This window comes from Molossus molossus, unplaced genomic scaffold (assembly GCF_014108415.1).
Source record: "Molossus molossus isolate mMolMol1 unplaced genomic scaffold, mMolMol1.p scaffold_m16_p_12, whole genome shotgun sequence".
In the NCBI taxonomy this organism is placed as follows: Eukaryota; Metazoa; Chordata; class Mammalia; order Chiroptera; family Molossidae; genus Molossus; species Molossus molossus.
Window position 1 is genome coordinate 96276459 of NW_023425347.1, and position 18111 is coordinate 96294569.

An 18111-nucleotide genomic window follows, 5' to 3' on the forward strand; every position below is an offset into this window, starting at 1 on the left:
CAAAGCTATATGGTGCCTGGTAGGTACTGATGCTCTGAAGAAAAATCAAGCATAAGACATAGTGATGGGGAGGGGCAGGGTGCCACTTTAGACAGAGTGCTCAGGGAAGACCTCTCTACGCCAGGAAGAACCACGTGACCATATGAGGGAAACGTGCCAGGGAAAGGAACCAGCAAGGACCACTGCTGAGTTAGGGAAAGGCTTGGTGCGCTCAGCGAACAGACAGGGAAGAGACCAGTGTGTCTAGAGCAGACAAGGCGAGGTAGGCAGGATAATGCCTTAGGAGAAACATATCACCGTTTGCTGGTCTACACAGACAGTTCCAACCAGAGACCAGACTGCAAGCTCTGGGAAGGAAGCTTGGCTGCTCCTTCTCCCAGGACCCAGTCCTTGCTGTCCCTGGAGAAAGGCATATTTGCATTTTCAGGCATTCCAACACTGACTACTGTGGTTAAGTATGGAGGAAGTTACAAGGACTTCCATACTTCCCTATTATGTGACAGGAAACACAAGAACTCTTTATTCTACTGCTTAATGAAGTAGTTTCCAAATATGTATCCATGAACTCATCTGGAACAGTATGTATTAAATTTAATTAACACACTAAATTTAAGTTAATTTAATTAACATATTAAATTTAACTTAGTAAGTTACTTATTGACTATTAATTAGATGTCTCCAACTTCTTACCTCAATCTCAAATGTAGTCAAGATCCCCTCCTTCCCCAATAAATGGCAGGGTGTCTCTCCTCACTCGGCCCACCACTCAGTCACTGACAAACTCTGCGGGGTGCCCGCTGGGGCTGGCACTGTGCTGAGTGGTGAAGACACAGATACAGTAAAGTTGATCGGGCCCCTCTCCACAAAGCTCACTGGCCAGAGGAGCCGATCTTCTCCCACTTCCTAACCCAAAAACACTTCAGACACCTGGATTCTCCAGTTCTGACCCTGCCTGGGGCATCGGAAAGACCCCTGTGCTGCTTCCTCCTAATACCTTTCCTCTGGCCCAGGATGACTGCCCCGTGTTGCGGGGTGCGGAGGGATTTCCCAGCGGGGTGTGTATTCCTCCCCCTGGGCCAAGGCCGATGCTACCACTGCCCGTGCTTCCCTGACAGCCACCACGGCTCACACGCGGAGTGTGCGGGATACTCCGGACACTACTCGGAGCACTGTCCGCGCATCCCTCATCCAATCTCTATGCTACCACTCTGGCTGTCACTTTATGACCCTCCCCCTTTCTACTGATGAAAACGAAAACCCGCCCATAGTCGCAGTTATCAAGGGCAGAGCGAGGACTCGGGCCCTGCAGGCCAGGCCTCGGGCCGGGACTTTCAAGCACTATGCTAGGGAGTAGCTGCCGAGTAGTTCCCCAGGCGGCATGGTATTAAAGCAGTGGAGGCGAGACCACGTCCAGGCAGTCTCGAGAGGCCACAGTTAACCACTAAACCGGCGGGGCCTCACACTACAGTCCGAGGACGGCTGGGAAGTCCCTTTTGGTGGTCCCTGCGATCAGAGTAGGTTTTGATAATAGTAAAATGCTATCTGCCTTCTCCACTTTTAGGTGTGGAAAGGAGAGTTTGAGGGAAACTATGACATTCTGCTGGCTAATGGAATGTGTGACTGTTTATTCCTACATTTCAAAATTTCTGATTTATGAATAAGGCCATGTGTTAAGGACTGGACATTCCAGGGAAGTATCTTGAGACAAAGGGCTTGCATGTTCAGGAACAGAAAGAAGCCACTATGGCCAGGTCAGAGTGAGCCAGGGAGAAAGCAGAGGTGGCCAGCACAGGACCTCCAGGACCCTGAAGGCCAGGGAACAGAGACCCAATGGCATGTGGAGGGTGGTGGGACACCACTAGAAGGTTTGGGTCAGGGGAGTGACAAGGTGTCATGAGGTTCTCTGGTTTCCAGTCTAGTCCGGATTCGACTCCGGGCCCCTACAGCCACCAACCTCTGGCTCCTCCTCCCTTCAGCAAACTAGGTCTCTTACTCCTCCAGGTCCTTCACAGTTCAGGCTTTTAGCTGATAATGACCCCAGGGCACTGGTCCTTCTGGCCCTCAATTCTGCCGGACAATTATCCTCTACCTTCTTCCAGGTCAAGTTCAAATCCCAGCTCATCCATGAAGACATTCCAAACAACCCATAATGACTGTCCACTTTTCTGATTTTCTATATGGTCAGTTTTATGTTGTATAAGTACAGTACTCAAGGCACATGGAAAATGTGAGGCAATCAATTAGGAAGTTTCTGTAACAGCCCAAACAAGGGATATCGGGGTCTGACCTCAAGAAGTGACAGTGATAAGAGGGTATTTCTATAAGGCAGAATTAAGACTTAGTTACTGGCTGAAAATAATAGATGATATAATAACACACAGTGTTTCCTACATATACACCAGGCACCAGCCTCAGTGCTTTATGTTTATTAACTTTGCTCTTGACCACAATCGCATGGGGTGGGCACCACTACTAACCCTATTTAACAGGTAAGAAAGCAAATACCAAGAAGTGATTTGCTCAAGGTCACACAGCTGGAGTGGCAAAGCCAGGAATGAAGGTGGAATGTGACTCACAGGACAGCTTAAAGTGAGCCCAAGCTAAACAATCTAGAAGCCTTCTTCTCTACCAAAGCATTAATATCAGACTAACATAAAATGCAAGCCTTCTTGCCACTGTGCCTTCTGTAGTTATACAGAGAAATGCTTTTATTCAAGTTAAAATTTTTTCAAATTTCAAAAATAATTTTAATATTTTCATCCGAAAGACATTGTACTAGATTTTACTTCATAAATTGCTAATTTATTTAGACTATATGGTTCAAAATGAAATTTAAGTGCCATCATTATTAAACACATTTATTTCCTCAACACTCATCAATTGAGATTTAAGTCATAACAGAAACCACCTTAGTTGGAAGTCTTTTTTTTAAAAGTCTGAAAATTCAAATTTGCCTTTATGATTACTTAGAAAAATATAATTCAGTGTTAATAATATGCTAAAATAGCAACAGTGGTTTCATTTTACACACTATAGATTTTTATATATTTATTTTATTTTACTTTTTTTCTTTATTGATTTTAGAGAGAAAGGAAGGGAGAGACAGAGAGAGAGAGAAACATCAATGAGAGAGAACATCTATTGGCTGCCTCCTGCATGCCCCCCACTGGGGATTTGGCCCACAACCTGGGCCCTGACCGGGAATCGAACCAGCCACCTCTTGGTGCATGGGTCGACACTCAACCACTGAGCCACACCGGCTGGGCTAGATTTTTATAATTAGGAAAAAAGTGAAGGAGCTACCTACAATTAAAGATAAAAAGACATCCCAGGATTTCACCAAATCTTTAGAAATATGGTACGAACAGATTTATTCAGATGGTTACATGATGGCCCATAAACTATTTTCTGTAAAAGGAAGAAACTACTGATACCCACAACAACTGGATAAATCTCAAACACATTACGCTGACCAAAAGGAGACAAACACAAAAGAGCACGTATTTTATAACTCCATTTATGAGAAATTCTAGAACAGGAGAAGCCAATCCAGAGGGACAGTGAGCTGATCAGTGGCCGCCTGGAGCAGAGGTTGAGGGGAGAATTTCAGAGCCACAAAAAGGAACTTTCCAGGGTGACGGAAATGTCCTGTACTCTGATAGTGGTGGTAATTACATGAGTGTCAAAACTCAGGACCACACGCTTCAAATGAAGTACACACCTTTTACTGCACGTAAATAGATAGATAAATCCTACACTCTCCTCTTTAAATTATGTTAAAACGAAACTTTAAAGCTGTAAGAAAATTTTAAAAGATTACCAATGCCATAAAAAAATGATTTTTAACCAAGATTGCTTTTTGGTTTTTTTTTACTTAACTCAAAAACCTGTTTCAACAGTTTCCCTTTTCCTTGGGTAAAGTCTACTCTAGTCCATTCTTGCAATGACCTGCATTAACCCTATACCTCTGACCACTCACCCCACCTTCTGCTCCTGGGAACCAGCCTGCTCCACCCCCTCTCACCTTCTGAGATAGAGCCCTGGAATGAGTGAGGTACATGCTAAAACAGAGAGAAAGAAAGGGGGGGGGGGAGAGAGAGAGAGAGAGAGAGAGAGAGAAACATCAATGAGAGAGAACATCTACTGGCTGCCTCCTGCATGCCCCCCACTGTACAGCATCACACTGGCACTGGCTACTGCTACCTAAGGCTGCATGTACCCCCAACATAGAAAACATGTACTCATGTTTTTACTGTGAAAGCCACAAGAATAAGCAGGTTTTTCTGGTATTTCATTTAAATTTATGTAACTATCCCTTTTTACACACCCTACCCAGACAATGACCATAAATTATTACATCAGATTTAATTGATTTAATTAAAGCACCTAGTTTTTTAAATACCGATTTGATCAAAACTAACACCTGAGACCAATACTGCTTAATATTAAGAACATGTCATAGTATATTCAAAATAAGATACACATTATTGCAACAACAGACTAATAATCACCATAGTAATCTCTGTTACCAGCAAAAGACATCCAATTATGAAAGAATATTAAAATAGTCAAATTCTGTAAACAATTCTTCCTTTAAACTTGCAATCAAGACTCCTAACTGCTATTCTTGAAGCAATATAGGGAGAGGGGGGCAGGGATCAAACAAGTTTCAGTTTACTGAAATAGCATTAAACTGTTATTTGGTTAAGGAATGAGTAAGATTGAAATAACAATAAACAGATGGGGCTATAGAACAAGAAAATCTTATACACTGTCTTTGGAAAAGAAAAGCAGTCAGAACAGTTCTGAAACATTAAAAAGTACCCTCCTTCACAAAGCTGGCAGATCCACTAAGCTGTCCAAGTGAAGAAAATGTCCTTAAATATAGTGTTAGTCTCAACAGTGAACAAACATATTACCACTCTTGCCCCTACAATCCAGTCTCCATGCAGTGAGCATGATATTCTAAAAATGGAAAACAAAGTATGTCACTGTCCAGTAGCTTCCCACTGAACTTAGAATAAAACATAATCTTCTTCCCATGCCTTTAAGGACCTACAAATCTGGACTTTGCCTCTGACACCAACTGCATCTTGTCCCAGAGTCCCAGATGCTTGCCAAGCTCCAGCCCTGGCTTGCTCTGGGCCTTGAACCAGCAAGCTCATTCCCGCCTCAAAGCCTTTGAGCTCATTATCTGTTCCCTGTACCTAGAATTTTCTTTCCCCAGATACTCATGTATCTGGTTCTTGGTTATTGCTTGGGCCTATTATTCAGTTATTATTATCAATAATTCTATTAATTCATCAATATTCTAGTGTCAATCACCTTTCGGGAACAGCCTTCTCTGACCATGTAACCCAGAGACCCCCCCGCCTTCACCCAGCACCCCTGATCACATTACCTTGCTGCACTGTCCTCACTGCACCATTCACTGTCTGAAATCATCTTCCTGCTCCTGCACTGTCTCCCTCTGAGAGGGTGGAAGTTGCAGAGCGGAGCCCTTGCCTATCTGGCTCACTGCAGAATCCACAGAAGACTGGCATGCAGTCTATGCAGGATGAGTGACAGGATGAATGAACATTCAGACAGTTGAGATAATGGAACTATGAATGGGTTATCACAATTCTCAGGGTTAGATCTGCAACATCAAGTGATTAAAACTTTCCTTTGTATTATATAAAATTTAAAACAAGTTTAGAAGGCTAAATTGCTAAGTTGCTTTGTTACTGGTTACTGGCAATACCATAGATTATTGATCAGGATATAGAGAGACTGCAATCATAAGGTACTAACTATACTGTTAGAAATTTCAAATATTAGTAACAACTTGAGTTATACAAAAATTCTTTGTAGAAAATTAAGTGTGACCCAGTAAATTAGTAATCAAGGCCATTGTATTAAATCACTATGGTTAAAGCCTACATAATATTATATGTAAATTATATCTTGATAACTCTGAAAAGAATCATTGGGGCTATACCCAAATATTACCATTCTCTTCTCCCAGGAACCCAATGAATTACACTGCTCCCCCAACCTGAGTCTTAAGCTAGTTGTGGCCATATAACTAACTCTGACCAATTAAATGTAAACAGAAGTGACGTGTGTTGAGACATAGCCTCCATCATCCTTGGTTCTTGAGCAACTACAATAGCAGATCCACAATGGTTGTATACTGAGAACAAGAAATAAATGGTTGCTGTGTTAAGCCCCTAAGATTTTGGAGCTGCCTGTTAACACAGCATAACCTAGCTTATCCTGACTGATACAGCAGCAAGAACCTAGGCTTTGCAATCTGACAGGCCTGGGTGTGAATCAGAGGTCTACGACTAACAGTTTGAATGAGCATGGGCAAGCCATGGCCAACTATCTGGGTCTTAATGTCTTTCATCCATAAAATGGTTATAAAATCTATACTTCATAGGGTGGGTGCAAAGACTGAATTAATAAGAAAATGTACGTGCATACTTAACCAAAAGCCTGGTGTGCTGCGTAAGCACTCAATAGATAGGAAGATGGCATTAAATGTTAACATATCTACTTTAAGCTATTATGCACATGTTGCAGTATGGAACTTCGCTCACCTGGGATGTTCCATAAAGTACAGTAAGTCCTCATTTAATGCCGCTGGTAGGTTCTGCAACTTTAAGTGAAATGTTGTAAAATGAAACCAATTTTACCATAGGCTAAGTGATATAAACAAGAGTTAACTTCCTAAGGCATCTCATCAACATTATAGGGAAAGGGCATTGAAGGAAAGGAGGTGAGAACTGCTATAAAGCATTCTAAACTCTTTATTCAATGAGAGAGACATCTATAACATCCTGGATTCTCCCAGATAAATCTAGGAAACAGAGAAGGAAAAGAGTGGCATATCTCAAAGTTAAATATTAAGATGGGAGTGTAAAGGATGTCTATGATTTGCAAATGGAGAGAAAAGAAAATGGACAGCGAGGGAAGGAAGTAGAGAGACTGCTCCTCTTGTCTGCCAACTAGACCTGGCTCAGTTAGAAGAACAAAGGCTGGGTTCTAAACAGGGAAGACAAGAGATAGTAAGAAAGGGGTAAGTGTTGAGTGGAGAACACACCAGAAGAGAAAGATGGACAAAGAACGCGTGGGTCTCGGGCTCCAGGAGCCCAGGGCTGGGGTTAAAGGGAAAACCTGGCAAGTGACTGCACGAGGAATGACCAAAATGCACTAGTACCGCTGAGCAGTCCACAGTGCCGCTTCAAGTCAGTCTGTGCTTAAACTGCCAGGGGGCTTTGGGCTTTGGACTCGTTTCCTCGGACAATATGGCATGCTCGCTCCTAGGATTCTTTAGTCCCCAAGACTCACTGTCAGGCATATATGAATGAATGATCCTCTTTTATTGTCTTAGAGACCATGCCCATGACAAGGGACAGCTCTGACCGCTAATATTCATCAAAGCAATGCAGATCAGTCCCTCGAGAGAAAAATCTAACACTAAACTCACCATCAAGATTTGAATTACAAGTCAGTCTGGCTCAAGTTAAAACTTTTTTAATTATCTGCATTTTGTATAGTTATTTTGAAGTTTTCAAGCATTTATTGCTCATTTTCACTGGCTGCAAATGAGAAGAATAAACATAAGAGGAAAAAACATAAAATGTCCTGAAACAATTCTTAATTTTTAAAAATTACTAGGACAACTGTTGAAATACACTCATAGATTTTTATGCCGTGACATAATAATCAGGACTAAACATCATGTAACTAATATTCCTCAAATAATGAAAATATAACTAAAGATGCTGAAAATTTACTCATAAAGAGTGGACAATTTTTATAATACAAATAAAATTTTCATTACTACCAGACCATTTAAATTATACCCACATCAGAAATGTGCTAACCATTAGAAACATAAGAAGACCCTTTTCCATTGATATTTGGCATTTGGCATCAAAGGCAGTCCTCTGCAGATCTGATATTAAAACTTGTCAAAAGCAAAATGAAATTGTAAAAGAGCCAAAAAAAGAAATGGTTACAACTCTTTTGAATGGCATGTGGACTTTCTTTAAACAAATTCGTTTGATATAAATGAAATATTAAAGTGAAAGTGTGAGGTGTCAAAGAAATAAAATATTAGAAGTAAAATACTTCTAGACTAATAAGATGTAAGAATTAAAGCATTACTAAGCCTATGACTAAAGTTGTAGCCACTGAAAGAAATAACTGCTGAACAATGAAGCAACAAAAGCAGTGTCAGTATTTAGATTCCACTTTGGAAACTTTCACGATCATTCTAATCCAAAATCAAGACTCTTCTAACAACAGTTCCCGGGCGATTAGGAAAGCAAGTACCCTGGGGTGACAAAGTTCACATTAAGAATCAGTCTTAAAATAGGAAAATATATGAAATCTATAGCATATATATGCACATAACTTTGATGGGCAATGACTGTGAAAATCCACTGTTCTCTTTTCCTCCCCCATTTTACCATTTCAAAAACAATTTGCCTTCAAAAGCATGTCAGTAAATCTGCAAGTTTTAAAGTAATAGAAACCATGTGCCCCATGTGTTCACCAGATTCGTTTTTATGACGTATGGTCCTCTGCATTAAAATAAACATATTTTGATAAAGAAAGTAATGAAAAGAAATCAAAGAATCCATTCCAAACATTTCACATCTCTCAATGCAACACAGGGCTGAATTTATTAAACTTGGCCACCTAATAAAATTGGACTTGTGATCTCGGTTAGAGGCACCTGTAAATGATAAAAGGGTGTCCAAAGTTCCAGTTGATGAAGGATACAAAATATTTTCCAGTCTGGTAGTTTTAAGCTAAGCACTAAAAATTACAGACTCCACATTTTTAAGTTCTGTCCTTCATATTTTTTTAATGTGTTTATAAAGATTTCAAAAGAGAATATTTCTGACACCCATAAATTTCTGTAACTGTTAGTGAATAATATTAAGATCAGAAAATAAGAATCCTACTTTAGAATATATTAAATTCACATAACTGGTTCTACTTATCAGAACACCCTTAAGGCTACAGAAATGTCCACAGCAGAATTGTTTAATCTCCAGGTAAGGAGAAGCACATCTTACATTTCAATATCTGCCCTCTTGTTTCTGTTCCATGAACAGGTTTTTTTAAGGACAGAACAACTTCAACTTTCCCATTTGATTAATTTTGGCCTTAAAAAAAAAACAAAAAAAACTTACAATCCTCTCTTTTCAATCAATGGGTAATCACAAAATAAAAAGAATTAGAAATGAAAGCCTAGTAAGCTTTAAAACAAAACAAAGAAGTAACAGCAGAGTATAGCACAGGAGAGGTAAAAAAAAAAAAAGAGCCTGAACTAAGGTCCCTAAGAATGAATGAGTCTTCCACTCAGGGCTCCGCAGAAATGCCAACCCATGCCCCGCAAAATGCACACCCCACTCCGTGAACAAACGCACACTATGAAAGTAATGAATTCATTAATGGCATTAAGAACAGAAAGAAAAATCTAGGAGGAATAAATGTGTGTGTTACTATCTTTTAAAAATTAAGAACTGGTCTAACATCTAAATAATGTATTTGTATAAATTCTTATATTTAAACTCACCTGATTCATTTCCAATTCCTGTTGTGTTCTGAAAAGATACACACAACAAAAACTTCTTTGATTACATGAGCCCTAAAAAGAAAAACAGACAATTGTAATATGTACCTGCCTACAAATTTACAGTGATTTAAAACCACATACAGAAATGTAGAGTTTGCTCAAAGGGCTATTCATAAAGCAATTCCATGCCAGATCAACTTCAATCTACGCTGAGAGCTCACTTTGGATTTATTAGCTACAATAAAATAGATTTCTTGCTAATCTTTACCAGGGCTTCACTGCACTCTACAATTGAAAGCAGACTCATTAGAATGATATCAAATTTTTGCTTTGGAACTGCATCATTCCTAAGAAGAAATGAGTTAGCTTTGTTAATAGAAACACAAAGCCTTGCTGCATAAATTATGCAATTTAATTGTCCTTCTCTTACTTATATCAACACTGTGTTGAATACAAACACAATCAGACCCCTTTACATTATTTTGTTTTTCAAGTTCCTGGAGTAGAAAGGTGAATTCAGTAACATTTTCATAGGAAGTTCTCTTTGAGAAACAGAACAAAACCCTTGTAAGTGAATTGCAAATGCTTCAGTAAAAGCTATTTGGAAAGAACTACAATTATTCCTTTAAATTTTTTCTTCAATATATTCATAATATAATAAAATAACAAGAAGACAAAATAATTTACAAATGCATGTGACATACTTGTTTTTAAATATCAATCTATGAAGAATGTCCTCTCTGCAACATACATCCTGGGAGACAACGGAACTCTTTAATGATGAATGAAAACCACGCCACTTGAAGGAGCACTTCCACTGGAACAGTCTACATTTTCAGCATGTATACATACACACACTGTTAACCATAATTCTATTTCTTATAATCTCTCCTTTCTAGGCTCCCAAGACACTGCTCACCTTAGAATTTTATGGTCCAATTGTTAACAAACCAAGGAACATGCAACTCAATGCCATTCTTCATACTAGAAGAAACCACTGCCTACCCACTGTCATGAAGAATAGCACTGTGTCATTTTACCCCAGTTCATTAATAAGGACAGTTTGGGGTTTTCTGCTTGCGCTAGTAGTTAACCACACTCACCTGATCACCTTTAACAATCAAAGGCGCTATGTTTCAGTTAGGGCCTGGTCCTCTGAACTAGCTTTTTATTTGTATTTGGCACAGGGAATATATTCCATAACTTGCAGCTGGCTAGAGAGCTCAATCTAGCCAAACCAACACAAGCTCGTGGTAAGTAAATACTCAGTGAATACAATCTCAGGTAACTGGAGGTTAAGCCATGAAGTCCATTCCTTTCAAATTTAATACTGAGCCTTCTTTCTCATATCCATGTGCTTCTTTAGTATACGTCTTCTATTGAATATGCTGATCCTTCTCTATGGTACTGAGGATCATTATCAAGTTACAAATGCATAACTGGGTGTCTAAAAGTGATGAGATTAGTGGCCTGGAAGGTGTGCACACCTGACCCCCTCTACCACAAATGCCTACTGACTGACAGGCGATTCCACAAGTAGAAATCTTGTGTGACACCACAGAACCCCAGGAGAGAACAAAATGTCAGGGTTTTCACTTGCCCTCACTAAGTTTTTATAGGTGGATTTACTAACATTGGCCACAGGGTGTTCTCTTTGAGAAACAGAACAACAACAACAAAAATCCTGTAGTAAAAAGCAAATGTTTTGCCCTGGCTGGTTTCGCTCAGCGGTTAGAGCATCAGCCCGTGGACCAGAGAGACCCAGGTTCGGTTCCTGCTAAAGGTACGTAACTTCGGTTGCAGTTTGTCCCCGGCCCCAGTTGGGGTCGTGTGGGTGGCAGCCACTTGTATCTCTCACATCAATGTTTCTCTCTCTCTCTCTCTTCCTCCCTCTCTCCCTCCTGCTCTATCTGAAGATAAATGCAAAAATGTCCTCGGGTGAGGATAAAAAAAAATTTTTTTTTAATGCAGATGTTTTAATGAAAGATCTTTGGAAAGAGCTACAATGCTTTGCAATGTGAGCCCTGTCCACCAGAATGGTTATAGCTTTTCCAGAGATGAAAGGCAACTGGGAGGCAGGTGGCAGGAGTGACCTAACGTGACTTAGATGTAAAGACAGTGAGAACTACAAACTGGTAGTTACAACACAGTCAAGGGGATGTCAAGTACAGCATAGGGAACATGGTCAATAATACCGTAGTAACTATGGTGCAAGGTGGGTACCTGAAATATCAGGTGGATCACTTTGTAAAGTATATGACTGGCTACTCACTACGCTGTACACCTGAAACTAATACAAAGCAATACTGAAGAGACTATAAGGGAGTGGGTGAAGGCAAGCAAACCTCTTAGGAGGCGAATGCCCCAATCTAGGCAAGTAATGATGGTGGCTTGAGCCAGGTAGTAGAAAAACATGTGAGAAGAGACTGGATCCTGGATCTGTTTGAAAAATAGGGCCCTAAGATTTGATGCCAGACTAGATGCTGGGTATGGCACCGAGGAAGTCAGGGATGACACCAGGGTTTTTATCCTAAGGACATCGAAGAATGGAACAGCCATTTTCTAAGATGCTCCCTTTTTCTGTTTATCTGTTTTTCCCTCTTTTTTTTAAAAACACATTTCTCCTTTCCATTTCCTCCCCTTTTGCAGTTGCTAGCTCACAGGTGCAATTCAAACTGAGATACCCTGACATCTGAAACCACATAACACTGAAGTACAGTAGCCCCTCAGGATCTCAGGGGTCTAGGACCCACCCCCACTGTTCCACAGATACCAAAATCCTCCCATGCTCAAGAGTCTTAAATATAATGGTGCATTTGCATATAACCCATGTAAGTACATCCTCCCACATACTTTAAATCATCTCTAGATTACTCATAATACCTAATAACTGTAAATGCTGGTTAACAGTTGCTGCCGTGTATTGTTTAGAGAATAATGACAAGGAAAAAGTCTGTAAATGTTCAGTACAGACGCCACCTCATTGGCCTAACTCCATAGATAGTACACATCAGCAACACCCTAATGTTTTTCCCCCAGAATATTTTCAATCTTCGGTTGAACCACAAATACAGAGAGCCAACTGTACTTAAAAAATTTTATTCTTTTGTTATCTCAATGAACCTCAACTTCTTCTTAATTAAAAAAAATTTACAGACTGGCTGATTTGGTTCAATGGTTGAGCATCAACCCATGCATCAAGAAGTCACCAATTCGATTCCTGGTCAGGGCACATGCCCAGGTTGTGGGCTTGGTTCCCAGCAGGGGGCGTGCAGGAGGCAGCCAATCCACGTTTCTCTCTCTCCAAAATAATAAATAAAAACATATTTTTTTAAATTTACAATATAATTCAGATTGTTACTTGATTAATAATCTCCTGACTTTCTACACTGTCCATTCCCTCTTCATCCAAATAGGAATGCACTCATCATTTCTTCCCAGAGAAAAGAAAGATCGTCACATCTTTTTTTTTAAGCATTCCCTACATACCAGCAGCATGCTTGGACCCTCCGGTCAATCACTTCTAATCCTAATGGCTAAAAACCAGACCCTCATTTGTTGTTGTTGTTGTTGTTGTTGATCTTCACCAGAGGATATTTTTTCACTGATTTTTTTAAATAGAGTTGAAGGGAGGGAGGGAGGGAGGGAGGGAGGGAGGGAGAGAAACATCGATGTGAGAGAGATACATTGATTGGTTGCCTCCCAAACAAGCCCAACCACGGCTAAGGATCAAACCTACAACCCAGGTATGTGCCCTTGACCAGAAATCAAACCCAGGACCCTTTGGTCCGTGGGCCGATGCTCTAACCACTAAGCCATACTGGCCAGGGTCAGACCCTCATTTTTTCTCTCTCTCCCTCCTGACTTGCAATATTGTCAAATTGTACAATATCAAAAGCACTGCAAATCCAACACAGACTTCGCCAATGACATTTTTAAGTTAAATTTTTTATTAATCTGTACTAAAAACAAGGATGTTATAACAAAAGAATTGAGACTCTGAGGACCACTGCATTTTGGGATGGGCAATTCTTCTGGGGACTATCCCCTTTCCTTTAAGACCGTTTAGCACCACAGTCAATGCCAGTAATGCCTTAACACATTTTGACAATCAAAAATACCTAACACACATCCCCAAATACCGTCCCTGTTGAGCACTTCCAACTGCAGACTCTAAAACTCTAAAAGCAGCTACTGAAGTAACCTCCTGCGATTCCTCCAGCAAGTGTCGGCCATCCTACGTGACTCCACACTCGGTGTGGATGTCAACAGCACTGTTCTTGCATACCCACTTAACCAGGACAGACACCTCAGAGTCGGAGTCTTATCAAATGTGAGAACTTGAACTATCAACCCTATCTGTGCAAAGGCAGAGAGAGGAATCTTTCCACACATACCACTAAAACTTAACAATTCTATCAAATCTTTTTAAATGGTAAACAATTAAGTGTCTGTTTTTCCAAAGGTAAATACTAAATAAAAATCTTAAGATCCCTAGGACTTCTCTGACCTTCGCTTATGCCTTAGTTTCTTCTTTGGATTTCTCCACCTGACCAAAGCTTTTTGAGTATTTCTACATATCCCTTTCATTCCACCTTGTTGCCATTTATCACATAAAGAACAGTAGGCAGATACACAAACACAGAGCATGTAACTTTTTATCACCACTATGCTTTACTAACAAGCATACACTCCCCAAAAAATAAGAGCTTGACCTGGATTTTATATATCCAAGATTTTAATAACACATATGTACTTAGCTCTTTAATATATTGCTTCCAAATTCTAGGACAAATCATCCTCACAAATATTTAACTTAATATCATAAAGATGATTTTGATTATACATGATCAGTATCAATACAGCAATAATAAAATGAGGGACCATTCAAATACTGGTCCCTTAAAATGTCAAGATAACCTCAACTACTGTTAAACTGCTGTCATCTGATACGGAGGGCCAGAGGCCAGAAAACAGAGATATGCAGGCCACCCCGATCCAGCAGCCCCAGCCATATCTCCATCACCCACCCTCTGCACTGAGGCCAATTAAAGACAGACAGACACAAAATGACAGTTAATACACACACTAGGCTGAACCAGTCTGCCCTTTGAAAACGTGTAAAAACTGCAAAACTATAAGAAAGGCAAAGGAACAGATTATTTAAGATTAGTTTAAGTCTGGGAAGGAGGGGAGAGAATTAGGAAAATAATTATTTAGTTTGATTTGCATATTCACCTATAAATCACTGGAATTATTTCACAATTATTCTTTTGGATCAGCTTAGATAATTTGGGGTTATTTGTAAATAATTCAGTAAGTCTGCAACATTTACTTAGAGGTCACTAATATTAATTATTTTCTAATTACTGTCTAAAGATACAAAAGAATCCCACATTGAAGCATCAACTCAGAAGAAACTTTAAATTTTCAGATTCAGGAAGCAACATATAGCTTACGAACAAATAGTAAACAAAAATAAGAGAATATGGCCCTAGCTGGTTTGGCTCAGTGTTTAGAGCATCAGCCCATGGACCAATGAGTCACAGGTTCGATTCTGGTCAAAGGCATGTACCTCAGTTCCCGTTGGGCCCTGGCCCTGGTCAGGTCCTGCGGGAGGCAACCAGTCGATGTGTCTCTCTCATGTCGATGTTTCTTTGTCTCTCTCTCTCTCCCTCCCTCCTTCCCACTCTATCTGAAGATAAAAAGAAAAATATCCTCCGGGAGGATTAAAAATAAATGAGAGAATATGGTTATAGCAAAATTGATAACATCATAAATGCATTGAAAACATGACTAGATAAATAAATAAAAAAGTTTTAAAAAGCCATTTTGTGAAAGGAGTCTTGGGAAGTTTATGACCTACATAAGAAAAGAAAAATATTCTAAAACTACATCAAGTAGATCTTTCATGTTAAATAAATATCATGGTGGCAAACACAGAGATGATTAAGCTTATTAGTGGAGTAGATTTACAGTATTTAATACTGTTCTTAACTTACTCTGACCAAAAAATTCTTGCAATCCAGAAACTTCTAGAAAAATAATCTGAAAAGTCTAGAAAATTGGGGGGGGGGGGGGTCTAGGAAAAAGAATCTAAACTATGCCAATTTCTCAAAAGCCATTTTTATTCATTTGCAAATGTACTGTTACAAAAAACTACCACTCGTAATTCCTATCAGAAGAATGGAATCACCAAATTACAACCTCTAAATTCTAGATATCAATATGAAAACATTTAGCAATTACTCATTGGATTAAGCAAAAGCATGTAATTCATAAATATTGAATCTGCCCAGAAATTTGCCAAATGAAAAATCATTTTCCTTTTCTAAAGTAACAAACACAATTGCACGATAATCATCTAAAACATCTAGTTTCACATGAAAAAAAAAATACCTCCAACTTTCCTTTTAAAGGCAGGCTATATTACCACATTCAATAAGCTAAAACAAAAATCAAATCTGGTATGTTTTACAATTTTAAAAACAGAGATTGTGTGTGTTTGTGTGTGTGTGTGTGTGTGTGTGTGTGTGTGTGTAAGGAAAGAGACTGAGAATACAGCAAACGCTCAGTAAACTGCTGGATCTGAGGGTGTGAACTCCTACCACTGGAAACTGGTTGCGCATGTCTCTCACCTGGCGTCCAGCATGGTCTCTACCCACAGCAAAAAGGCAATGGTTTAACAGAGCAGATCACACAGAGGAATTTCCCCACCTAAAACAGTATGTGAGATACAGAGAACGGAATGCTCACAAATAAACCAGTAAATTCTCCCATTTCAATCAATCGGGCTCCTCAGTGAGGTCCAACACACCTCAGACAAATCCCGGGCCCTGATCCCCAGAGCCACAGCGTCCTGACACAAACCTAAGTAAGGACGCAGAGTTAGCACTGGCCTCCAGGTGGAAGGGCCATTCGGACACGAGTTTCCACCTTGACAGAGAGGAAGAGCAGAGGGTCTGCTGTGCCAATGCCTTACAGCCGCAGAGCACCAATGAGAAAATGACGTTGATTAGAGCTTTTGTTTGCAATATGTAATTAAACAATATCAGAATAAAATATTAAATAAGAAACCCATGGATATGTTAGGAAAGCACCACGAATCTAAATTTAGATTATGGCACGCTAGGGGTATCCCCCCCATCTGCTTTAAGGGAAAAGGGGGAAAAAAGACTAAAGGGGAATTTTCAAAAATACTGCTTCAGCCCTGGCTGCTTTGGCTCAGCAGTTTGAGTGTCGGTCCGAGGACCAACGAGTCTCAGGTTCAATTTCGGTCAAGGGCACGTACCTCAGTTGCAGTTCAGGCCCTGGCCCTGGCCGGGGTGGTGTAGGAGGCAGTCAATAGATGTGTCTCTCTCACATCAATGTTTCTTTCTCTTTCTCCCCCACCCCCACCCCTCCGGATAAATGGAAAAATATCCTCACGTGAGGATTAAAAAAAAAATACTGCTCCAAACCTCCATTAATAAAGAGCTAGCTTAGCTATATATGTATAGCAACTGCTGATTGTTTATCATTTACCTGGCTGATGTTATGGATAGCTATTAATATATGCTCTCCCTTTTTCTTTTGATTAAATGTATGCATCTATGTCATTATTATACTGCAGTGAACATGTAATTTATTACATCACTAAGTTCAGGTTTTGTTGAGGGTTCCTACAATAATTCCCTCTCAACCCACAATTAAAACCACCTAGTTTCTCTACAGAAATTAAGAACTATTACTCTAACAGTACACTATTCCTCCCTATGATGTTTTTTTAAAAAAAAAAGTCAGCCCTGGCCGGTTTGGCTCAGCGGTTAGAGCGTTGGCCTGCGGTCCAGAGAGACCCGGGTTCGGTTCCCGCTAAGGGCACGTACCTCGGTTGCAGTTTGTCCCCGGCCCTGGTTGGTCATGCGGGTGGCAGCCATTCGATATGTCCCTTCACATTGATGTTTCTCTCTCTCTCTCTTCCTCTCTCTCCCTCCCGCTCTATCTGAACAAAAAGTGGAAAAATGTCCTCGGGTGAGGATTAAAAAAAAAAAAAAAGTCAGTTTTCCTGGATGAAGTAAGTCCACCCAATCAAAATACTCTTGAATTAAAAAGTTAATTTCCTTTCCTTATTTTCAGTACTAATTACTAAAAGTATAGCTGTAAAAATCCACATGAAAAGGTGGGTGGGTGAAAATGCAAATGCTTTCCAGTCAGTCACTGCTCTCTGATGAGAACTGTGCCACAGATTCAAGAGTATTATTATAACTGCCATCTCTCCCAAGTAAGTACAACTTAACCAACTGTTGACTGCATAGTCTGCAAAATAGCATTAACGTCAAAGAAGTTCCTATAAAATGATACTTTCCTAACATTTTCCCCATGTTAGACGTGTAAAAGTTTTCGGATACATAAAAGGAAGTCAATTCTTTCCTAACACTCAACCGCCAAACACAAAATTTCTTAAGCGAGATGCCACATGATGTTCAGTTCACAATTCCCAAAATAAAATGCATTCTGTTAACACTTTCATTGTTTTTCCACTGGAGTTGCCA

At 39.9% G+C, this 18111-nt stretch overlaps 1 protein-coding gene across 2 annotated transcripts in view; it reads right to left on the reverse strand.

Moving 5' to 3' along the window:
* The window catches only part of PRDM2 (PR/SET domain 2), a 104196-nt gene extending 94535 nt beyond the window's left edge, over positions 1–9661 (reverse strand). For both annotated transcript variants that reach the window (XM_036257164.1, XM_036257165.1), the window contains exon 1: positions 9581–9661. In XM_036257164.1, coding sequence (XP_036113057.1) covers positions 9581–9589 — 9 coding nt within the window. In that variant the 5' untranslated portion in view covers positions 9590–9661. The remainder of the gene's footprint in view (positions 1–9580) is intronic.
* Between the last annotated feature and the right edge of the window lie 8450 nt (positions 9662–18111).